The sequence below is a fragment of the Lycorma delicatula genome, chromosome 1, assembly GCF_047948215.1.
Source record: "Lycorma delicatula isolate Av1 chromosome 1, ASM4794821v1, whole genome shotgun sequence".
NCBI lineage: Eukaryota > Metazoa > Arthropoda > Insecta > Hemiptera > Fulgoridae > Lycorma > Lycorma delicatula.
The window spans coordinates 214,500,311-214,527,345 of NC_134455.1; the positions used below are offsets into that span (position 1 = coordinate 214,500,311).

The 27,035-nt window shown below is 30.3% G+C and overlaps 1 protein-coding gene across 4 annotated transcripts in view; it reads left to right on the top strand.

Moving 5' to 3' along the window:
- LOC142328361 (F-box only protein 9) overlaps positions 1-27,035 on the top strand; it is a 78,033-nt gene that overhangs the window by 46,928 nt on the left and 4,070 nt on the right. For 3 of the 4 annotated variants that reach the window (XM_075372071.1, XM_075372090.1, XM_075372077.1), the window contains 4 exons: positions 2,870-3,033; positions 18,145-18,333; positions 20,483-20,708; positions 26,159-26,346. In XM_075372071.1, the coding sequence (XP_075228186.1) occupies positions 2,870-3,033; positions 18,145-18,333; positions 20,483-20,708; positions 26,159-26,346 (767 nt within the window). The remainder of the gene's footprint in view (positions 1-2,869; positions 3,034-18,144; positions 18,334-20,482; positions 20,709-26,158; positions 26,347-27,035) is intronic. The other variant, XM_075372084.1, reaches the window with a different exon arrangement.

The following is a 27,035-nucleotide window of genomic DNA, read 5'->3' on the forward strand; positions in this document are numbered from 1 at the left end:
TCATAAATTAATGAAACAAAATATGTCACATTATTGAGTGATGTTCTACCTATTTATTTAAGTTACATTACATTGTTGGATTGTCAAAAACATTTTTTTGTGAAATTACATATTCTTTAAATTTGGTTTTAAAATGATTTGTTTTGGGTTTTGTGCACATTAACCACAGTTACAAAAGCAATCAAGATGGAATCCAACTTAAAGTTTAATGGGTTCTAGCAGCTTTATGGTTTTGTTGTGTGGTATCGTATATTGGGTTTCCTGATTCACAGTCTTTGCATCCATAATAGAAAATTGTTACCTATGTCTACTGATGATATGAAAATTGCATTGATGTGTCTTTTAATGGTGCATTAATTCATGAACTCTTAGTGTGTTTACTTAATGTAACTCATTTACCCTGACCATTATTATTATTATAAGATAATTTTTTAAATTGACAGAAATTAACATAAAAAATCTCAGCTGCCTTCTTCAAAATATACTTTTAAGGATTTCCAGAGTAAACATCATGATTTTTACTTCCTTGTACAAAGTAAAGGAAGTATTATGATTGAAAAAAATGTTTGTTTTCAGATTACAATGGAAATATCCATTTTGATTAGTTTCGGCATGGTGTTTATATTTGTATACATATGTATCTCGTGTAACTCAAAAACGATTAGGCATAAGATGTTGAAATTTTGGATTTAGGACTGTTGTAATATCTAGTTGTGCACCTCCTCTTTTGATTGTAATCGACTGAACCAAAAAACCCAAAAACAAAAAAAAATTGGATTTTGGACTTTCTTAACTGCAGTAATAAGCTCTCATTGAGAGCTTTTCAATGATATATCATAACTGGTGCTTATTTTCAATGGTTCCAGAGTTATAGTCAAATAAAATTTTAATTTATGAAATATTGTGATCTTACAAGGGTAAGGTATGTCAGTTTGAATCAGACTTCATCTCCTTTTTTTTTTTAACTTTTTAAAAATTTAAATATATTGATCTATTAATAATTATTAACCTCTGATTGTAAAAAGATTTTTATGATAATAATTCAATAATAACAATAAAAAAAGTATGAAAAAATATCAAAAATTATTAATGAAATAAAATTTAATGTACATTTCATTTTTTTTAAATGTGTGTATGTAATTTAATAGATTTACAAGGAAGTCATGTGACTTCACATCAAATTTTTTTTAGATTGTGAAATTTTTCTAACATGATTGTCTGAATTAATCAGATGGTATTTGTATTTGTATTTTTTTTTTGTTTTTTTCCTGCACTCATAATGTTTCTAAGATTAGCTTTAAATCCATGTAAATCATTTGTCAATACTACCTTACCTTCAGATGCTTCTTTCATTCCAGTCTTTTTAAATTAATTTTTTATGTTTGTTTATAACGTTTTTTGACAAATTTCTTATTACAAATGAGAAATTTTAATTTTTATAGAATCTTTTAGTTCTTTTATTTTCTAAAGTAAATCTTTCAATTCATCCTGTGATTTATTGGTATGTGTTTGCATCAGTTTGATTCAGTTTATTTGTATCGGCAGTTTGCATAACAGTTAATATTTTTCAGCATATCATGATTATGAAGCTGTATCACATCTTTTCTTTCAATCTGCCCATGAGTAAAATCCTTTAGATTCTAATTAAATGCTGTGGCTATTAATGAATTTTGCACCTTGATTTTACTACAGACCTTTTAAATTGTTTGTTCATTTCCAGTAAAGGTAAATTGAGAGGTTTATCCACATATTCTAACAATTGTCAGACAAAGGGGTCAAAGAATTTACTTGAAGAGGATGAAGGTTTTAGTCGTATGATTGGCTAGGTTTCTTATTGTTTTTTTTTTTTTTTACCTTGGAAAGAGAGATTAGTGAATGGTGCCTCTGTTTAATCAGTTGACTCCTTAAAGTGGTTTTGAAATATTAAACAGATTTTGAAATGCTAAATAATTTCATAATTATATGAATATGAAAATAAGAATTGTTTTTGTAATATTTAAAATAGAAACAAATCTCTTCTTTCATTTCACCTGATAAGGTGCAGTGAAAGAAGAGATTTGGCAAAAATGTTGTCAAGGCTTTTGTTAAAAGTAGGAGCTCTTGAGACACAAGGTAAAAAAATTTCTAGGAAAAAGGCAAGACAGGCATTCAAATAAACACAAAATATCATGATTATTATTACTTGAGTGAATGTACTTATCCTACAGTTACAGATGGACAGTCGTATTGAATTCATAATTTTCAGTACTCTAGAATTCACTGTCTGTTAACTGAGTTGGCTCAATTTGTAGGTAGTTTAACAGTTGGGTCTGATGTTACTTTGTGTGGATAAATAATAGATGTGTTGTGATAGTTTTTTTTTATGCTACATTTGTAGTTGTTGAGGATTACACATGCTGAATAGTACTGAGTTATTATTTCAGAGAGAGATTGGGAAAAAGTTATTGTTTGTTACATATAGATATATTAAAATATGTATGAATATGTGATTGTACATAAAGATATGTACAATCACAATTGTAATTGTATTTTAAGAATTTAAAGATATGTACAATCACATATTGTGATTGTATATTTTTATTTATTTATTGAATAGTTTTTTGTATTTATTAATATTTTTTGTATGTGAATTTTATGATAATTAATTTTATCTTTTTGTTTTACTATTGTAAATTACTCTTCCTGCAGCAGGTTTTTAGACCTAGCACATAATTAAATCACTGTCTTTGTTTTAAGAAAATTAAAAAGAAAAGGTAACTAATTAGTACTCATTATGTTCTGGGATATTTTTCTTGAATTAACTTTCATTATAAGCATCGCTTTGAAAATTATCAGTGTATAATATTTGTTATTTTGTTATATTTTCAAGGGAACTCACATCTCAGAATTACCAATGGAGATAATTTTCTACATTCTACGATGGGTAGTGTCCTCTGAGTTGGATTTACGCTCCCTTGAGATGTATTCTGAAGTATGTCGTGGTTTTTATGTCTGTGCTCGAGATCCTGAAATCTGGAGGCTTGCATGTGTGAGGTTAGGCTTTTAATATGAACATATATATATTAGCATCCCTGTCGTGGCTTCACCCACGTCTGAAAATAAAAAAATTGACCGCTATAGATAAAGCAAGTAACATATAGGTCAAGTAACTGGAGGCAGTTCAGCCATTCACATCTGATGTACAGTAACAGTGGTAGTGACTGTGTTGATTCAGCTGCTGCTATGTATTACATTACACCCCTTAAAAATTCAAAATTAAAAAACCCAGATCTACTGACTATCAAATTTACTATAGTCTGATATTAGGAAAATTTACAATCGTTATAAACATTTTTCTATCTTTCTTCATCACTTTTGACATTGAATTTCAGAAAATCTAGAAATTGGTTTTTAGATATTCACAGATTACATAAACCAAAAATCAAGTTGATATCTTCATTTATTACCGATAGTCAAAAAATAGTAAATTCTTTATTATTCTATTATAACCCTTTTAACCAAGAATTAAAAAAAAAATTTTCATCAATTCAGTAGTTTTTGACAGGCATTGATTATGGATGACTCGTGACATGGTACTTTATGTACAGTAAAACTTCTCAAAACGACAGCTTGGCAACAATAACCTGTCTGTTATTTAGAGGTGTCTGCTACTCAGAAAAATGTTATTTACGTTCAGTTATTTTAGTAAAAAACAAAACACTTTGAATAGAACAACAGTATTATGTATCTATTTCATGTAAATTAAAATTAAAAAAAAAGGGTTGCTAATTAAAAGACTTTGTAAAATTCAATTTTTTTTAAATTGATATTTAAATTAAATAATAATACTATACTAATGAATTGCCAGTAAAATAAGAGAATAAAATTACAGTACTACACTAAAATGGAATAAAAACTATGTAACCTACAAAAATTTTAATCAAAGAAGCTACAGCATGCAAGAATATTAATAAAACAAATAATGTAAAAATCAAAATAAAACACCAGATTCAGATACATAAAATTTATTTATTTGATGTAGATGGTTTAAAATAGCTATCTATTATAGTTTGAACTAAGTACTAGTACAAGTTTTTCTCAATAAATGACTGCACTGTCATTGTCATTCATTTTAGAAGTAGTCCAAGTCTGAGGAAGCAATAAGATATGGATGTCAGTCGATATGTCCTCTGTGTTGAGGGTATCATCGTAATCAGTGTTTGGGTGCTAATTGTAGCTTACAAATGGTTCAGTAAGTTCTTGTAATTCACTTTGTTCCACAGAATTTTCCTTTGCGTAAGTAAGATTTTCAGTGTCTGAATTGATGTTAGTTTGTGGAGGTTTAATATACCGGCTTTTATGAAACAATTTCTCACTATCATAGTACAGGGTGATTACAAATGAAATATACACTTTCAATGACTTATAAAAAATTAAACTGGTGTATGTGAATACAATAAATGATATGATTTTAAGGGAATTTTTTAAAGATTATGTTGGATTATCTGCTCTGCTGCTAATGTCGCTGATTGATTATCAATCAATTTACCAATCCGGCAAGATGGTCACTACTGCAGTAGAGAAAACATTTTGTGTGCTCGAATTAACCAAAACAAACTGTTACTGTAATGCAATGACATTTCAGAACAAAATATGATAAATCATCACCAAAAAGAAAATCAATCTATGTCTGGAATAAACATTTTCAAAATACAGGGTGTCTGTGTAAAAAGAAAAATGCTGGAAGACCTCCTGTTTCAGAAAAATAAATTCATCATGTTCATGATGTGTATCAACCCAGGCAAGTTGACTAGATCATGATACAGCCCAGGCAAGTCAACTAGATCAGCAAGTTTAGAATTGCAAATTATTCAACCAACTGTATGAAAAATTCTGCAAAAATGTTTGAAAATGACGCTTTATAAATTATAGTTAATACAAAGTTTAAATGTCGATGATAAAGTCTTGCGTAAACATTTTTGTGTGGAGTTGTGGAATGTGTTGGAAATGACAATGGCTCTTCATCGCCTAATGTTTGGTGATGCATGTATGTTTCACCTTAGTGAAAAAGTTAATAGACATAATGTAAGAACGTGGGGTACAGAAAACCCAAGGGAAAGTTTATAACATATACACAATTCCCCTAAAGTGAATATTTTACAAAGTGAAAAAAGACATGCTAACATTTGGACATGTTAATGCCTCAACCCGAGAAAGATAGTGACAACTTCGTTTTTTTTAAGATGTAGCTCCACCTCACTGGCACTTACTGGTCAGAAATTATCTGGATGAACACCTTCCCAGACAATGGATTGGGCCGTGCAAGTGAGGAAAACATGGTGTTTAAACATTGCCAACACTTAGTCCAGACATAACACCTTGCAATTACTTTTTATGGAGTTATTTAAAAGACAAAATTTTTGTACCGCCCCCTTCCTGTTGATATTGACAACTTAAAACAATGCAACATAAATGGTGTTACTATCGTTGACCAGCATATGCTTGTACATTTGGGACAAATTCACGTTGTTATGTCGTGTTACAAACTGTGCACATCTTGAACATTTATAAATAAAAACTTGAAGAATTCTTCTATTTAATCATGTAAAAAAATCATCTCAACTCTTAAAAAGTAAATTTTTAAATAAGCTATCAAAGGTGTATTTTCATTTGTAATCACCCTATAGTAATTCCTTTATAGCTATACGAATCTATAAAACTGTATCCAACACACTAATGCTTTTAGAAAACTCATCAGCATCTATAACTCTCATTGTTGACCATAAGTACCATAACACCTTTTTTCTGTACTGAATTTTAAAGTTCTGGATCAAGTAGTTGACATACTGCAGTAGTATTTTAGGGGAAGAAATACCAATTTTACACTTTCTAAGCTAATGTTAGGGTGGAATTTTGTATTGTCAAAAAACAGTATGACTTTCCTATTTTGCCTTCCCATTCTATGATAAAAACTTAACCAGTCTATGTCCCTAATCATTCAAGATTTTTTATTTGAATACCATTCAATTTCTAATGAATTTATGTTCACGCCATTAAAACATCATGGCTTTGCCAATTATTAGTGGTTTTAAAATTCATCTGACTTATTTACAGCCAACATAATAGTCAGTCTTTCTTTTTACATCTTCCCCCTGTATATTTTTCCTCTTTCAAACATATTCTTTCACTGGGGAAAGCCCGGAATAAAAGACCAGTCTCATCACAATTAAAAATTTTTTTTCATTATAACTCACCCATATTTCATTTAACTTTTCCTACCACTCAGACACCAAATTCTCATCCACAGCACCAGCATCACCACAAACATTTTTATATGAAATGTTTTATATGTCTAATTTGGAAGTTACGTAACCAACCCCTGATGCGTAAATGAACTCATCGTAACAGAGTTCTTTAGCAATTTCTAGGGCATTCTCAAGTATCAAAATTCTAGAGGTCGGAATGTTATTAGCACAAGCCCTGCAAAACTACTCACAAGTCAAATTGTCAACTGCTAGGTCTGGTGTTTTGGGAAATGCCCGTTTGCATAACCGATTGTCATTTTCAGTCCAAGACTTTAGGATATCAAGTATGCTTTTTAAGATGTTGTTTATCTGGGTTTTCTGACATCAAAACATTTTACCATATCATGCATGATGAGTTTTTCTTTTTCATAGATATTTATTACTGCTACCTTTTCTTGTAACGCCAAGTGTTAACAATTTTGAGATATTTTAAGTTGGGGTAATGATGGTTGGTTGTAGTATTTTTATAAAATACACAAAATTTATTGTACGGTAAACATACTTATTGAAAATATACTACAAGAAAAAATACAATACTACACCGTAATAAAAATATTTCACATGTTCAATGTGTAGTATACACTTGCTCAGCAACTGATATAACATGCTGTATGATGAATAGATTGAAATCATAACATCAACTTGTAGGTAGGAAATGATGCGATTTCACAACATAAATTTGTCACACTGAGTATAAAATAGAACAAGAAAATTACAATTTTTATTCCTGCTGCGCATTTTTCAGAACTGATTTAACAATTTTGATAGGTAAATTCATTGTCTGCTTCCATTATTTAGGAGGTGTGTTGAGAAGTATTTTGTCCATTAATACCTCTATAAAACTACCAAGGAATTAAAAGTGTCTGGTATTAAGACGAGTCCGTTATTGGGAAGTATCCATTAAGGGAAGTCTCACTGTATATAAATTGGCTTGCAGAAGATAATATATTACTTTATAGATAAGCAGTAGTAATGTGAAGTAGAAAATAGTAGTTCATATGTAGTGTCTCTGAGTTTTTGTTAATGTTCTTTAGAAAGCATATACATGTTTACAAATTTACACTTGTTAACGTTTTGAATGCCAAAATGTAATTTAATAATTGTAATAATGTAATTTTTAATGTAATATTAGTCTTTTGTATTAAGTGGTGGGGAGACTCTCCCTCTCATTATGCCAGTCGATTAACGACAGAGGCTCCGCACAGATGTGTGTAAATGTAGTATTGAACTTATACTTATGTTATAATTTATGTAAACTTTTATACTTTATACTTACTGTCATCTCAAGGTTAAATAAACTGAAAGGTGGAATTTAAACTGTGGATCTTATTCCATATTTGCCTATTTTACTAACATTTTTTGGTGACCCCGATGTGATACTTTTAAACGTTCAGTTTGATTATCAGTGAAAATTAAACATGATTATTGTAAACAAAGGTCTTTTAAACTGAATTAATCTTGCTAAGTGAATTAATTAAACAATATTTTAAGTGTTAAACGAATTGAGTGAAAGAGCGATTACTAAGCGAAAGCTTCATCATATGCAGCAAAACCTCATATTATGGAGTGATTTACAAATATTTTGTGACAAACTTATGACTGTGAGTATTGTACATTATTTTATTAAACATTTTAACACCATAAACTTTAATGATCTACCACATTTAAACTGGCAATTATGCATATGAGATCAGCTGAAACAATCTGTATCAACTTTTAATATGCACGCACAAGATCGCCGTTTCAACATTTTATATGACTGTCTTCTTGATTTGTCTGTGTCTTTTAGCGTCAACAACAGTTTTCCTCATTGGGATTCAGCTATCATCTTTCCACAATGTATCCTTTATACTTAGCTTTTAGTGTTGTTAATAAACAGTTACACATAAGCTTGTGGATCAAACATTAATAAAAATAAACCTTTTATGGAACAATATATACAACCATTAAAAGTAAGAAGAAATTTTCCTTAGTAACTCTACGTAACTTACTTATAGAAGTTATCTGCAAATATTATTTGTGTATTTACCGAATATTCTATGCAGTTTAATGATGTTTATGTTTTGTAATTTGCCTTAATTTGTATTCATTTTGCGTATTTTTTAGAACTTTACTACAACTAGTTAAACATACTTTAAGTAAATGTTCAGTTTCGATATCATTCTTATGTTTTCATTTTGTTAGAATTTAAATTCAAGGTTATGGTCGAATCTTGTAATTATTACAGGCTATGGTGAATTTATTTTGCAGTATCATAGGGCTTATTATATGTGTAGTTTTAGAATAGGTTGTTTTGGCGTGTCATTTTCCTTATCAACTCTGTTGGCTCCAGTCTGACTTACTGCCGTGTCATAATAATATTATCAGCGCGTTTCTATCACGCATTAATTATTATTGTTTGTTCTATCAAATTAGAGTTCTTTTTTTTTTTTTATTTATTTATTCTGATAACGAATATTATTTATTATTTTAATATTCCCCTATTTAAAGTTAGTTTGCTTATGTGTCTGACGTTTATCAAATTATTGATTAATTATTTGACTAATTTAAACATTATTAAGATTATTTTAGTATATATATAAAATTTATGTAAATTTAATTTAATTTCTATCAAATTCTGTTTGAGTCATGTTGTAAACTGTGTCACATGTTAACATCATTAGTTTAAGTATTTATAGTTGTACTCCCAGCACTCGTTTAATAAGTTATACAAGCAGTAGTTTTCATACAGTTCACAATGGTTTTAGATGATGAACGTAATTTTAATGACAAACTTACTGAGTTACGACATAAACACGGTTACATTAAGGGCAGGCTAACCCGTAATAAATTTTTTATAAACTCATTTGATTCCAAAATTAACAATCCCTTAGATTTTAAAAACCCGTTTAAGAAGACTTGAAGAATGTTGGTCTAAATTTGACTGCGTTCAATCAGAAATTAGGGCGAACTGCATGGATGCTGAATATGAAACTGAAGAAAACGAGTTAGTATCTTTCGAAGATAATTACTATGAAATCGAATCTAAAATCAACAACATCCTTGCAAATCAATCCTCATCCATCTCCTTCTACTACTGAACAGTCGAACATGGCTAACAGTATTAATTCCCTGAAATTTCCTTGCCTTCATTTTCTGGAAAATATGAAGACTGGATTGACTTTCACGACGTTTTCGAGTCTATGATTCATAATTCCTCCAATTTAACAGATATTCAAAAATTGTATATCTACGTTCTTGCTTAAAAGCCGAAGCTTTAAACACTATTAAGGAAATAAAGGTTTCTGCCAGTAATTATGAATCCCGCTTGGACACTTCTTAAGCAGCGATTTAAAAATACTAGATTGATAATAAAAGCTCATATACAAGGGATATTAACTTTCAAACGACTTGACAAACCTCAGTCTATCGTGCTAAAAAACTTATATAATACTATTACTAACCATTTGATTGCCTTAAAAAATTTAGGTGAACCAACCAATCAATGGAGTACGCTTTTAGTATTTTTAATTACAAATAAATTAGACCCTAAAACTAGAGATCGCTGGGAGGCGTATCACGCTAAGAATATACAAACCGATAATGATGACGAAGATAATAAGTCTTCTGACAGCAAATCCACTGTATTCTTTTGAAAATTTAATGCAATTCTTATATAAACAAACAATGATCCAAGAAGTTCTGGAAGAAAATCGAACAATAAACATCAAAGGCCCGTCCTATAAAAATTTCCACTCTAAACCGCATCTTAATTGAAATGTAAATAATATTTCATGTCATGTTAGCAATATCAACATTTCCAAATCTAAATGTGCAATCTGTAATGACAATCATATAACTGTTACCTGTAAACAGCTCTCAAAAATCTTAACTCGTCACAAAGATACTTAAAGGTTCGCGAACGCAAGCTATGTATAAATTGTCTAAGGTCAGGACACAAGACTCTGTAGTGTAAGAGTCCTCATTGTTGCAAACTTTGCAATAAGCATCATCACAGTATTCTTCACATTGAAAACACTTCTCAAGCTTCAACAAATCAGTTACCTAAGACTGATGTTAAAGAGTCTTCCATTCCGCAACAGTCTGTATCCGCCTTTTCCAATAGTAGTGATGAAGTTATTCTAGCTTCATCCTTATTAAGGACTCTCAGGGCATTGCTTACCCTTGTCGCGCACTTTTAGACAGCGGTAGACAATCAAATTTTATTAGTCAATCACTAGTTTCAGCTTTAGGTCTCAAACAATGTAAAACCCTTGCATCAGTCACCGGAATTGGAAATACGGGAATGTCAACAAATGCCTTTGTAAACGCTACAATTAAATAAAGATTAAACGATTACGAGGAAGATATATCTCTGTTGGTTTTAAGGAAAATTGTTAACGATTTGCCGACTTCCTTCTTCAACTTAAACATAACTAATGACATTCAGTTTGCTGATGACTGGTTCTTTCAATCTAAACAAATCGACGTACTTCTGGGTGCAAGCATGTTTTTCTATATTCTGAGAAACGGCCAATTTAAACTAGGAAAGGATTTACCTACATTACAAAATTCAGTTTTTGGCTGGATCGCGAGTGGCAAGATTGCGTCCAACCATGCATCACAGAAAACCGTCTCTGGCTCTTACCATGACTTGTAATACTTCAGATGAGAATTTGAATAATCTTCTTTCTTCATTCTGGAAAACTGAAGAGATTTCAAATAACGATAACAAATCTTGCCGAACAAGCATGTGAGCAACACTATATATTAAACATAAAATGCCAGTCAGACGGCAAGTTCGTTGTAAAATTACTTTTTTCGGATGATCCCATGAAATCATTAGGAAGGTCCAAGGAATATGCCATTAAACGTTTTAATTCTCTGGAGTGCAAGCTTAACCGAGAAAATGACATTAAAATGAGTTATGATGAATTTTTAAACGAATATCTCGAAAATGATGAGATGGAACCTGTTACAGGAGAAAGGGAGCCAGAGACCACTTATTACTTACCTCATCATCCGATCATCAAGGAATCCAGCTTCACGACTTGATTACGCATTGTTTTTGATGCATCAGCTAAGACCTCTAACAATAATTCTTTAAACGATGTCTTAATGACAGGTCCAACTATACAGTGGACTTACAAGCTATACTTTTATCATTTCGCACTCACTCCTATGTATTTACTGCAAGTATTAAACAAACATACCATAAAATATTAATTGATGAGAGTCAACAAGATTTTCAATGAATTGTATGGTGTAATGATATAACTGACAAAATTGACTCTTACAGATTGAAAACAGTTAGTTACCTATGGCACTGCTTCAGCTCCATTTTTAGCGATTCGTTGTTTGTTTCAGTTAGCAGAAAAAGGGAAGGACTTGTATCCCAAGACATCTAAATCTATAAGGCGAGACTTTTACGTCGATGATGTCTTAACTGGAGGAGATTTTATTGACGAATTAATTGAAATAAAATCCGAATTAATTTATCTGCTAAACAGTGGAGGTTTTCAACTTCACAAATGGTGTTCAAATCACCCATCTATTTAGAAAAATATCCCAAAAGAACATCTGGAATCAGGATTCGTCATAGAAGACTCAGAAAGCAAAGCAATTAAGACTGGGAATATACCGGCAACCATCAACAGATACGTTTCGATTTAAAGTAAAACTACGGGATACTCCAAATGTCGTCACTAAGCGTGTTATTTTGTCAGATGTATCTCGACTATTTGATCCACTTGGCATAATATCACCAATAATAATTACTGCTAAGCTTCTAATACAAGAAATGTGGCTCATAAAGGACTTAGGATGTGATCAACAAGTTCCTTGTGCTTTGCAGCTAAAATGGAATGAATACAGGGAATCACTGCGGATCCTAATTCAACTGACCGTCAATAGACTAATATAGATTTGAAACTCTGATCAAGCATTTGAAATACATGGATTTTCTGATGCTTCAGAAAGAGCTTACGGAGCCTGCCTGTATATGAGAACTGTAGCAGAAAATGGTGAAGTAAACGTGATGTTGATATGCTCCAAATCGCGCGTAGCTCCACTAAAATTAACGTCTTTACCTCGTCTAGAACTCTGTGGAGCACTAATATTGGCTCAACTACTTCAAAAAACACTTAAAGCTTTAGATTTACTCAATATTAACAACATCACTCTGTGGACTGATTCTACCATAGTACTTCACTTGTTAAATTCTCCTCCTAAAATTTGGCAAACATATGTCTGTAATCGAGTGTCTAAAATTCAAGAATTGACACGTAACTGTACATGGAAGCACGTAAAATCATCACAGCATAATCCAGCTGATCTCATTTCTCGTTCTCTGTCACCTGAATTGCTTTTAAACTGTAATTTCTGGTGGAATGGACCTCAGTGGTTATTAAAAATGTCAAATGACTGGCCTCAACCAATTCAAACGACAATAATCAATTTTGAACTGAAAGAATTACAACTATTTGCATCAAATACTCACTTACATCGATTGAATTCGTTTTGTGCATCAACTGGCATTTCATTCCACCCCATGCACCCCATTTTGGAGGGCTGTGGGAGGCAGGAGTAAAATCAGTCAAGGGACATCTTAAACGAGTGCTGGGAAACCATATTTTGCTGTACAATGAATTACAAACTTTATTAGTTAAGGTAGAAGCATGTGCTAACTCTAGACCTCTTATTCCTCTTTCCAGCGATCCTAATGATCTAAGTTCGTTAAACACCTGCTCATTTTCTTGTTGGTAAACCCCTAATTAAACTTTGCCAACTTCCTGATGTATCTTGAAGCCTGCACCTTCAACGGGGGCGGCATGTTAACGTTTTGAATGCCAAAATGTAATTTAATAAATGTAATAATGTAATTGTTAATGTAATATTAGTCTTTTGTATTAAGTGGTGGGGAGACTCTCTCTCTCATTATGCCAGTCGACTAACGACAGAGGCTCCGCACAGATGTGTGTATTAAACTTATACTTATGTTATACTTTATACTTACTGTCATCTCAAGCTTAAATAAACTGTGGAATTTTAACTGTGGATCTTATTCCATATTTGCCTATTTTACTAACAACACTGTTAAGAATTTTGAGAGCTTTTCTGATATCCTGGAAATTATTCATATTACTGTAGGTATTACCAATTATAGTGATAAATTGTTTTCAATTAGAGAAATATTTAGACAGTTTATTTGGGAATATTTAAAGTAGGTATTTAGTAGGTATTTATTTACTAAGAGTTTTTATGATTTTATATTGTATGTTTCAAATGAACAAATCAATTTAGATATAGTACTTTCTTTGCTTTCATCCTTAAAAATAATATAAGGAGTCTGAACAGCTTTTTATCTGCATATGCTATTCACTCTATCGGCTAGTTTTTGTGGTTAAATTTTTATAATTACCATTGCTTTTTAAAGCTAGCAAAATTTTTATTTTGACTTGTATATTTATTTCTATGCTATATAAAATATAAATAAATGAATACTTGTATGTACATGTTAATAAGTCTTATACCATTTCAAATTATAAAAAATTGGCTACAAAAACATATTTATAAATTTGTATTAATTAATTTTGAAATTAAAACAGATACTTAAAGCAGTTACAGAAAGAAAAAATTAATTTTTAAGTAAGGCAATAAAATTAGCTTGTATTTTTAACATTCTTCTTGAGTGAGGTACACTCAGTTGCATTTAGAAATGCTTTGGTAGATATTCATGGTTATTATTGCAAGTAATATATTTTTCTGTACACGATTCAATATGATAATGATGTGTCAAGGATAAAACATTACAGATATTTTCATCATTTAGGTCAGTTTATTTTGTAAGAAAAAGAACATGTAATTAAAAAAATGAATAAAAATTGTATAATTCTGTAAAATAAATATAATTCGAGGAATAACAGTGAATTGAGCTACAGTGTGTTTGGAAAGTTGCTATGCAGTATGCTTTAGAATTATGTGGTGCATTCTATTCTTTGGGTGTTAGGTTAGTTGTTCTGTGGGTTCATTGGGTGTTCCTCAGTAATGAACCAAGATGTCAATTATTGAGTTGTGATTGAATGTGCTTTGTTTTGTTTCGTGTTGTTTCATTTATTGGAATCAATAGTTGCAAGAAACGTAATTGTTTTTTTGGTAGAGGAACGCGTTTTACTTGTTGAACATGTTTTCCGTGAAGATACCGATTTGTCTTCTAATGATTTATTTCTTTTGTGAACTATTGATTTTTTGATTTACTGATTTATGTCTTTCGTGAAGTATACTGATTTAATGAAGCAAATGTTTTCTAAAAAGTTTCCAAATACTCCTTTCCTTCACCAGTATGCAGTTTGAACTCTTAAAAAATTTCAGGCAGCAGGTTCTGTTGAAGAAGCTAATGAAAGTGGAAGACAACTTCCACTTTTATATAATTATATATTATATAATTTATTTAATATTTTCTGATTGTGCAGTTTTGGATTAATCTCACTCCATTATTGTTTTTGGGGTTTTTAAATTGCTAAATATCTTGAAAATAAATCTGTTTTCTGAGGACTTTTCAGCTATAATTTATGGGTTTAATTTTATAAAAAACTTTCATTGTTTTAAATTATATACTTAGGATTGCATTCTTACTGTGTTAAAACTATTCTGAATTGTAAAAAAAATTGCTTATTTTTTTTTTTTACTAATTCATGATAAAAAACATTCTAAAATCAGCCTTTCCTCTAATTTCTTTGGTGGCAAATTTTCATTTGAGAAAGGAATTTTATGTCTACATTTGCTAAATATATCAAAATCTATTTTTCTTCATTTTTTATATTCTTATAAAACAAATTTTGAATGACTGAAATGTTTGAATTTTTGAGTGCTTGCAGTTTTGATTTTCTCCTGCTTTATATGCCATTGTTGGGAATTGTTCTCTAATGCATTAATTTGCTGCTTTATATTATTAAGCCATCATTCTTATGAATATGATGCAAGTTTAGCATCTAAGTAAAAATGACATTAGTTAGAGCTGATTTCTCTGAGAGTATTGTTGTGGTAAACAGAATGAAGGTTCAATTCAATTGCTGATTATTAGTTGCATATCAGTTCGCTTGGTATGCAGCAGAATCTTTGGCTCAGTGAAGAGAGCATTGGAAAAGTACCACTTTTGTGTTTTCCGTAATATCTGTTGTAGGGTTGAAAAACTCTTGAGTCAACCGATGAATTCTTACAGTTTAGTCATATTGGTCTGTGCATGTTTAATAAAGCAATATTTTGTAACTGTTGATTTTTATCTCTTAAATGTACCTTGCTGTAATTAAAAGTATAGATTCCAGTGACCTATTATGCTAAAGCTAGCAATTAAAACAGGTACTTTAAAAGTGTAAAAACAAAGTATTTATAGTTACTCACTAAAAAAAAAAAAAACAAGCAGGCAAAGAAAAACTACATAAAAGTCCAGTGAAATAGAGATTTAAAAATCACATAAGCAAATCACTTGTTTATGTTTATCGGTGTAGAACGTAATTTAAAATAATAGTTGCATTTATTTAAAACATCAGTGTTCAATTATTTCATAACAAAGACTCCTATACTGCTGTTGTAAATAATTCACTTGAAATAACTGTTGATTAAACTGCTAAAATAATATAACATTATTAAGTAACAATATTTAATATACATACACACGCATCCACACCATCCCGTAGATGTGTATTGTGTTTGTAAATATGGTTAAAATAAAAAGTTACTTCGATATGGTAATTGTTGGAATATTTTTATACTTAGTTATTGAATCTCATGAAGTTGCTCAATATAAAAGAAACAGGTATGGGATAATGTAGGAGAAAGTATTGATGCTGCATGAAGCTGGAAAGCAGTAGGATCATACGCCCTACTTCCAGAATTCATAAACCCTGAAATGTGTACTGGTAAGCCTGACATGGGATGCTTGTTATTTTTAATGATAACTTTTTGTTATGGCATATAACATATGTATTCTTTAGTGGAGAAGAAAGGAGTACAAATTATTCTACACTCCATGTGGTAGTTACAAAGATATGTCATGGCCATTTTTGCCTGGATAATTAAAAAATTTTTTTTTTACTTTCATTTTTAATTGCTCATAATAGTCTTCTGGAAATTATTCTGTTCCCATTACTTTTACTGAACTTTAATTTAAACAAAAATGTGTTTTTGTGTGATTGAATTTTGTATGTCTGATCAGATCACTAATATAATGGAGCTGAGTGGGATTCACAGATTTGTTCTCTCTGTTGTTTTCCAAGATAGAATCAAATTTAAATTAAAGTGGCAAGGTCCAGAGGGAATCAAAATTTTAGATGTGGAAATGTAATTTAAAAAAAAAAAAATTGGAAAAACAATTTTAGGAGTAAAGTTATTTTCTTAAATTATTATTTAAATTTTAATTGTTATTTGAGCCAGGTTTAGGCTGCCAGTGGGATGGGGACCACGGAATATATGACAGATTGTTGTAGTACGTGTGTACAATAGTGGTACAATTAAATGTTTGCTTAATTTTACAAATTATGGGATGGTATTATTATTTTATATTATTGGCGCTGTTACCTGCATTTAATTTAACTTTCTTCTTTTTTTTTACATGTCAGTATATGATATATAAAAAAAATATAATAAGAATTCTTGAATTCTGTTGTGTGCTGTCTTTTTGACTGAGTTTGTACTTTTTGATGTGATGGCAGCACTGTCTATAATATTTATCAATATTTTCAGCCATAGTAGATGTGTAGTTCAAATTTGGCAGACAAGTAATTAGGATGTATTTTATTTCAAGAAGCAATAAAATAAAGGTTTACATTAAAGTTTGTGTTAAAAAGGAAATTATCTTTCTTTTGAAGTGTTGAAGATGTGAAAGAATGCTTTTGGGAAGTTGTTTTGTTGACATAAAGAGTTTACTGCCAAGTGGTACAAATGGTTTTAAGGAGGCTGTGCGAATAAAAATAAGGTTGGACATCCTAACACATCAACAACCAAAGAAAGTATCGTTCAAATTAAGAACGTTGTGATCAACAATTGTTAAATCACTATTAGAGATTTTACTGAAGAGTAGGAATCTCTTATAGCTTGTGTGAAAAAATTTTGACTGATATTTTGGATACAAAATGAATAGCAGCAAAATTTGTTCTAAAATTTGAATTTTCAACAAATGCAACATTGTTAGCTGACATCACTGATGACTTAAAAGTACTTCAATGTGTCCCCTAAAAGGTGATGAATAAAGAAAAAATCGCTAGTGAACTTAAGTCTATTTCAGAAAGTATCTTCCATAAATGTTTTGAGTATTTAAAGAAATCATAAGGTTTCATTAATAAAAGAAACCTTTTTTTGTAAAAATTATAATTTTTATTTAAAAAAAAAAATTATCACACCTTATATAACATCTGCACTGGTAAATATCAGTTAAAATATTACTGGTAAATATGATGTAAGTCTTAAAATATTCTTCCAAATTTTGTTTTGTAAAATGTGTTTATTTTTTTAATAAATTTTGGGTTTAAACTCATTTATACAATTATATAAACATCTTTAAATTTAGGTGTATTATTAGATTTTAATTTATTGTACTAAAAGAAAAAAAAATTACAAGCATGTAAATTCATCATTATTCTATATGGAATCATTTAATTATTAAAATTTGTCATCATTTACCTAAATTTTAAATTACAAGAAATATAATTTAAACTTAATATTGTTAAAAAATTTATCAAATCTGTTCACTTGTATGTCAGCATACAACTGAAGAGAATTCAATTGATTTAATTCTCAAGTGTTTAATGAAGGGTTTTTCAGTACCATGTGAGTACAACACGACTTGTTTTATTGTTGGTGACTGATATATGTCTGTTAATTTCAGAGTGTGGGGATTGAACTGTGGTGGATTATCTGTGTATGGATCTTGGAGAGAAATGTTCATAAGTCGGCCGAAGTTGCACTTTAATGGCTGCTATATCAGCAAAACTACATACTTGCGAAATGGTGAAAATAGTTTTCAGGATCAGTTCTATAGACCATGGCATATTGTTGAATACTATCGTTATCTCAGGTAGTTTACTTTTCTTTATCTGTTCACTTGCTCACTATTTCTCTTATTGTATGCTGGTTCTAAAGAAAAAAAAAAACAAGACACCTTTAAATAAATATTTTGCAGAAACTTTTTAAAAGTTATTTATTGGATATTTATTATACACCTAGCACTGCTAGCTGTTGTATTTATTGTCTTGGATTTTGTTCCTGCTATGGAACTCAAATTTACAATTGATATTTTTTGTTATGTCATTTTATTTTATAGTACACATATTTCAGCTTGATTAGTTTTCTAGTCGTGGTTTTTAGTATGGGAAATCCTCATTATAAGTTTGGTTGAAAGTAAAAAAATCTGGCATTCACTGTAGAAATTATAGAATATTTATTATTTGTCCCTTCTTTATTTATAATTAGAACACTACAAACTATTTACTTATTTGAAAAACGTTAAAACATCTCAAAATACATACAGTCAACTAAAATCTTATAAGTTTCTTAATCTTAGTAAGTTTCCAGAGCCTTCTCTCTTTCTCTTTACTTATTCATAACTTCAGCAGTTCATATCATCCATGATTTATCTTATGTAGGCTACTCTTCCTCTGTGGTTTTTCCCTTTAATATAATCTCTTCAGTAATTGTTTTCCAAGATCCCTGTACGTCTCAGTCTATGTCCTATTAGTTGTCTCTTCTTTTTGTTATAGTCTTCCAGAGGGTTCTATTCTTATTTATTTGTTTGACTACCCATTCATCAGTGAATTTGTCTGTCAATCTGCAACACCACATCTTGAATGTTTCTAAGTTCTTTTTCTCTGGAGTTCCTACAGTCCAATTCTTGCTCACTACAGTGATACAATCCAGATAAATGTTATAAGAAATTGTTTCTGTATTTCTAAACTAGTGTTATTGATACTTAGTAGATACTTATTTGTACTGAAGAATATTTTTGCTACACTGATTCATGTTTTTATATCTGTTGCTTCTACTGTTTGGTGTTATGATGCTCCCGAAGTATTTAAATTCTTTAATCTGCTCTAAAGTTTCATTTTTAATTGTATTTGTATCTCACTTTTGTTTTGGCGTTATTGATTTTAAGGGTGTAGTTATTTGTAAAAACTTGTCTGTTTTTGAAATAGTATCATTCATATCATGCTCACTTTCAGTAATGACTGCTTTGTCATCTACAAATCTCAGAATGTCTATTTTTATCACCTGGATTTTGACTTCTGATCTTACTACATCTGTTGTACCTAAGAGTCACTTGGACATAAGAGTTACAGAGAATTGGTGATAAGTTACACTCTCACCCCTTTTTTTATTAAAGCTGCCTCTTAATTCTCTCCCATCTGAATCACTGCTGTTTTATCCTTGTATAAGTTCAAGATGATTCTTCTTCTATCTTTCCATTTAATTCCTTGTTTCTTCTTTATAGAAAACATTATGTTCCAGTTTTTAAAACATGTTTTAAAGTAAACTAATTTTTTTACATTTTCCAAATTATGATCATAAAATTTTACTTTTTAGTTTTCAGTCCAACGTGAACCCCTGATGTGGGCAATAGTCTAAATTCACGTTCTTGGCATGATCCATATATGATCCATATCTTGATCCATATATCTTGATCCATATATAAAATTTTTCCTGATTTTATGGTATACAGGTTGTTGCTGTTAGTTCTTAGTAGTGTGTTGGGATAACATCAAAGTGTCCATTCATGTTAGCCAATTGACAGTTATAGTGGTGGCCTTATCTCTCAGGGCAGGCAAGAGGTCTTTGTGCACTTAGTGACATCTATGAAATATTTACTGAAATCTCTATCCATTCCATTACTCTTTTAGCATTTTTTTTTTTTTTGTTACATTGTATTTTAATTGGAATAAAGGTGTAGAATTTCATGTTTTATCTTGCATAAAGTTATTTTTAGATAATTACACATGTGCTTTAAGTTTAAGATTCAGAATTAGTAGATTTTATAAAAGCAAAGTATATAATTGGTTTCACTGAATGGTATAATGAATTTCTTTATTGGTAGTTTCATTTTTATTTCAATATGGAAATCAGAAACTGTATGGGTATTTTATTTTATAATAATTATTATTATTTTGGAATAATACTTAGTAGTATTGAAAAATCTTGTCCTCAGGGAATAAATTTTTGTTCATTATGTGTAGGTTTTTTCCTGAAGGTAAAGTTCTGATGCTGACTACACCAGATGATCCTTTATCTAGTCTGGGTCACTTACGATCTCGTTCACCACGTCACCAAGCCACTCTAGTTGGTCACTATAGATTGCGAGATGAGCGGGTTACAATAGCTCTTCACAGACAGGAAACCCACCAGCATAGCAAAATGCGTTCTCGTAGGCAAAACAACAAAGATGAACAAACTTTTCATCTGGTCAGTAAAACTAGCATGGATTAATTTATTATGAATTCCTCATGTTTGCTGTAAAATTTCTTATATTCTTTTCTGTATCTGCCAGATCTATAAGATAACTGGATCTACCAGTTTCTTTTCTGTTAAGATTGTTCTTTATTTTTATTTCTTGTTGAAATAAAAGTCCAATTGTAGATTATTTTTGGTGGCTACTTTATTATAAAGAAATATCTGTCTTCATATAAATTTAAAAAAACTATCAGTGTGATTAATGTCTAATGATAAAAAAAAATAGTATTAAAGTAGAAATGAATTTTCTCATCTTAATGATAATATTGGGAATAAAATTGTGTTGTTAGTGACAGAATTGTGCAGTAATGATATACTGAATGTTCATCAAATACTTCACTATGCTATTTCACAAAAATCATTTTTTTTTATGAAATATTTATCCTCATAAGTTTTATTCACCAATATTCTGTTTTCTACAATACAAAAAGTAGAATAATATTGAAACTGAGAATAATACAAAAGCTGATTTTACTAAGTCTTCCAACAAAACACAATATTAAATTTGTCACCATTTATTAGTGCGAGACATATTTCAAAGCAAAGGTAAGTTAGTCATTAAAAAAAACACAAGTAAGAGATTAGTAATACAGGAGTTTATTACCTGTTATGTACTTAAACATATTTATTTTATTTGTATATATTTTTTTAGTATTGTTTTTTAAGGATTTTTGGTATCTAGAAACAAGCTTTTTAATACCCTATTAAAACTGTTTAACACTCCTGGTTTCACCTCATCATTGGCCTCAAACTGTTGAGAACCAAGCTACATTTTTAGGTAAAGGAAAACATCTATAATTTTTAGATGCAAGATCTGGGTTGTAAGAGTGGTAATCAACATTTGAATCAACGTTTCTATCTGTATTGATGAACTTTCTCAACAGTGTGGTCAGGATTGTAAGGAGAACAATTTCTGAGAACAGCATTCCATCTTGTTGGTTATGATTACTTACCTTTGTTTTGAAATATTTCACAGTACATTTCCATTGTGACTGTTTCCAGCTTTATGAAATCTACCAGTAGGACACATTTTTTGTGCCAAAAATAGTCACCATGATTTTCCAAGCTGACAGGGTTTGCTTGAATTTTTTGGCTTCGGTGAACTTATATGACGCTATCTCATATGTAGCGTCATTGGATGTGACATTGATGTATAAAATCAACATTTCATCACCAGTTATGATGTGAGAAAAATTTGTCCCGTCTCATGTAATAATCTAAAAATGTATGCAGATGCTATCTTTCATTTTTGTGCATCAGTTGACATTTCCTGAACAGATCTTGTACACATTATGATAGCTAGTTTTTCAAAAAAATAGTTCTATATAAAATTTACATGAAATGTGTGGAAATTGTGTTGAACAGCAGTATGAATCATCAGTTCTTGCTTGTTCAACATCTTTTTCAGTATTAGGCCTTCCACTACTCTCTTTATCATGAACATTTTTATGACCTTTATTATACTCACAACTCCAGTACCCCACCTTTTCTTACTTATTCATAAATTTCTACACTTTGTACTTAAATTTCACAGAATTCATGATGAATTTCAGACGCATTACAATCTTTTGAATTGAAAGATCGAATCACACTTATATCACAGCTGGTGGGATTGTTTATTGAAGCAGCCATTATTAAGGCACTGCAAGAGTATGGCAAACAACAACAAATTGCTAACAAGGTGGCTGACAGCTAGCTAATGCAACAGTTGAAGCTACAGAACATACATAATATTATTCATTGCTGCTGACCACTTTCACTAGCAATCAGACGTTACTTATAAAACATGTCTCATGTTATTAAAAAAATTAATTTTGTTTATTTTGAGAATGAATAAAAAATCCAGTTTTGATGAACTGTAAAGCTAAATATCTGGTTTATAAATTTCATTCACAGATACTGTAAATTAAGTTGCTAGATGAAATATTTTTTTTGATTAGAATTTTGGCAGTCTCATAACTTTCCTTAGATGTGAGACTAATTAAAATTTTTTAACTCCTAACTGTAGTGAAGCAAAGAAAAAAGAGGTTATGTGTTTCACCTGTGCATTGTATGTTCATGATTTTTTCTGTACCTATTGCAGCTATTGACTTTGTTCTTTCATAGAATTATTTGTCATGTTCCCCTGAAGGTTTTGACCCATAAATCTTGTAAACTTTTAAAATCTTTTATTTTATTTTTATTATTGATTTTAATTTTTTTCCTCATTTTTTTATTGTTGGGGTTTTTACATATTTTATTTTATATTTATACATTTAAAAAAAATCTTAAGTTTTAAAACTTGTAGAAAACTACACAAAATTACAAAAAAAAAATAATTTTGATCATTTATGACTAATAAATGACAACCTAATTTCTTGAAGTTTGATTCAGAAATCTGTAGTTGCGGTCACAGAATATTGGATTCAAATTCTTTTATAGATGTTTTGTCATATAATCCATCTGAAAAGCTATGTTTTCCTCAGTCCAAAACATACATTTTGGTAAAATAAGAAAAACCTGTACAATGAGGCCTTTCTGACAGTTCCAGGTTCCACAAATTTGATTTCAGTAATTAATCCTGATGGAACTATATAAGGTCTATCAAGAAGTACCTGTAACTGCTTTTTTTCCCCCTATAGAAGCAGCTGAAGTCAAGAGGCCAGTGCCATGGTTAACCTGACTGTGGAGAGTGGATTTTTCTGGCCTTGTTTATAAATTAATCTCAATCATTACCATGATTCTTTGTATATAATCATGTTAAACATTTTTGTCACAGTATCATGTTGGATGTGATTTCAGAACATGTTGAACAATGCTACTCCAACAACTTTGGTTAAAAGCTTGGCGACAGTGATGAGTAAGATTTATTTAGCAGTTTGTAATATTAGTGTAGAGGCTATACAAGTCAAAATAACTCTAAATAACTATTTCAAAAATGGCAGAAGTTTGGTAGAATATAATCATTAAAGGTAGTCCATTTATCAACTGAGAAATTGATAACATTAGTATTAATCAGAATTCATCAGCTTAATGAATGATATGTTATCTATTGGGTGACTGGAAAATTCATTGACAAATGAAATGAACTTGACACTAATGTAATGCAGGACTCTGAGGATTGTGGCAACAGCTACTCTTTACGACAATAGTATCAGTGAATTTTTTTAAGATCATAACAATTGGCAAACAGAGTTGAATGCATATCTTCAAACTCTCCTTAAGCCGAGGAACTGAAAAAGATGTGGCCACATCAAAGTAATCCAGACAATTTTTTTTACTAGTGTGAAGTTTTACAAATGTATGTGCTCCAGAAGATGCATCAGTATTACATTCAAGAAGTTCTCCATTATCATGTTAAACATTGAAAAATGCCAAACCTGTAAATATTGTTCAATTGAAAACTACATTGTGATGCTTTTTTTATGTATTATATTTAGTCCAGTATTTTTTAAATAGTCACTGGATTGACAAAGCACCCTACACACCTGATAAGGTTCCTTCTGATTTTGTGGCTGTTTCTAAGGCAAAAGAGCTGGCAAAAGTCCAATCTGAGATCAAAAAAGACATGAGAAATACAGTGATCCAGCTGATGGCATTCTAAAATAATAACAGGACTATCAGATTTAAAGAAATTTTGTTATAAGGTTAATTCCAGGAAATGGAATATATTTAAATTTATTATTATATTTCAGAATTAATGAAATACGGTTACATTATACATCAGTAGTATGTTGAAATATATCAAATTTCAGCAACATAAGATTTTTAATTATTTGTACATTAAATATGCTCTGTATCAAAATTATACTTTACATTGCTAAATTTACTTTGCATTTTATGTATGGTATTATATTTCAGTAATTGTATTTTATTTCTCTTTGTATGGTCGTAATTCTTTTAAGATATTTAAAATTAACTTCTTATACTACATTTTGTGGTTTAGTTGTTTTACAGTAAAAATGATTGCACTTTCTGTGTTGGAGGATAATTAATATTAGTTATTGACAGTAGTGTTATCATATTGTCTTATCTTATGTTTTAGAATCGATAGATGTATATTATTATTATTTTTAATGTCAATTTTTACATAGCTTATTTGAATTAAGAGTATTGTGTTTTTCCTTAATGAATCATGTTATTTGATGGTATATTATCATTATTACACGACTGCCCAGAAAGGAGTGTAATTTATTTAGGGTGTATGCATATATTTTTGTTCCACCATTGCAGCTCAATGGCTGAACTGATTTAGATGTACAACCCTACATTGAAATCCTTACATTACCAAGAGTGTCACGGGCTCTATGTATATATGTAGTAGTGGAGATTTGCCGTTTGTAGCACAAACTTTAATGAACTGTGAACTCTGTCACTGTGTGAGTTGACTTTGAACTGAATGATTCGAATCAATTGAATGAATAATATTACAAAAGTAGTAGAATTAAATTTACATTAAATAATATTAAATAAATTTAAAATTTGGCATGTAAGGCTAAGGTGTGAAATGATGCAAGCACCTCGTGCAAGGCTAGAGCAATCATCACCATCACCTAGTAACAAATGGGGTGCCCCTTTGGTGCTGTTTTGGGTGGTGCACTGGATTGCTCTTTATTTTCAAAATTCAAATGGAGTATTTATTAGTAGGTTGAAGACTATTTTTTGCATGCATCAGGTACATTCTTGATCTAACAGATTACAGTTATTCGGAAGTGTAGTTATATTTTCACAACCAATCCTTTGATTTTCAAAATTCGAATGGGATGTGTGCTACTATAAAACAAAATCACAATGGAACCAAACCAGAACAAAAAGAACAATGTTTGTCAGCAATGTTTTCTTTTTTTTCGGCAGTTGTGTTTTTTAATATTTATCTCTTGCTTTTGTTAATTAACTAACCCTGGAGTATATAATAATGTTAATGTTCTTTCATACCAGCAGCTTCATATGAATGGATTAATTATTTATTTTTTATTTCCCAAATATTGATTAATATCTCTTTTTAAGATACTTATATGGCTAATACTGGCTAACTGATGATGCTAGAGGTTAACTACTAAGATTGTTTGTGTTAACTGGTTTAACACTAGTCTGTGCTAAAAATCTCCACGATTTGAAAATGCATTAACTAACTATTTTAAATTTGTTTTCCTATAATTTTAAAGTAGGTTGATGTTATAATTTACCTGGGACTGCTGTTTTTCCTTTTTTGTATTAATATTTAATTATTATCATAACACTATAATTCATCTTAATAGGGATTTTTAATAGTGTCACTGGGATTATTAAAAGTAGTTTAACTGTTGCAGTTTGATAACTTTATTCTAAACGAATAAAAGGTGTATAAATTTTATATTTTGAGTCCAAAGCCTGTGTATTACACAAGTTATATTATGTTTATGTAGTTATATTATGTTTTCCAGGAGCTGAAAATTGTAACATATAAATCACGAGTTCATGCACAATTAGTTTGGGCTGGTTATTCTGTACTGTCTCATAATTGGGTAGGTCAGGAGACTACCACTACTTTTGAGTTAGCACCTGGTCGATTTCCACCATTTTGGTTTTCCAGAGTGAAAAGTTATACATCTGAGTCTGAGGTTCCTTTGATGTGAGTACTCTGATTTACTGTCATTTTGTTAAAATTTAATACAAGTTGTTTACTTGTTTTATGACTTGTAAAAAGTCTATAATTACAATCTATTATGCATATATGAGGTTTGATAAAAAAATATGTGGAATTTTAGTTTTTCTCAAAAAATCTTTATTTATTCTTCAGTATTGATTTTGACATCTTTAGTTGTAATACGTTTGTGCCAGTATTTTTTTCCAATCTTCAAAGCACCTCTGGAATGCAGTTTTCAGTTTGGCGTTTAGCTTCCTCAGCAATTCTGTCTTTTTCTTTAGCGATCATCCTTCATAGTGTATTTTGGCTTGGGGAGTAGGAAGAAGTCACAGGGGGCCATGTCTGGTGAATATGGAGGCTGAGGTATCATAATGGTGTTTTTTTGACCAAAAATTCACGAACAAGCAGTGAACTGTGAGCAGGTGCATTATCATGGTGCAATTGCCATGAAATCCAGGAATTTTCTTTCTGGATTGCTTCATGGCGTAGAGCTTCTAGGTAGTATTCCTTATTGACTGTATGATCTGTTGGCATGAATTCATGATACATTAAGCTGTTGAAATCAAAGAACACAATGATTTAGAACCTTCACATTTGATCGAACTTGACGAGTTTTTTGTCTTGGCTCTTGGTTTCAATGTTTCATACCTATACACCCATATTTCATCACTAGT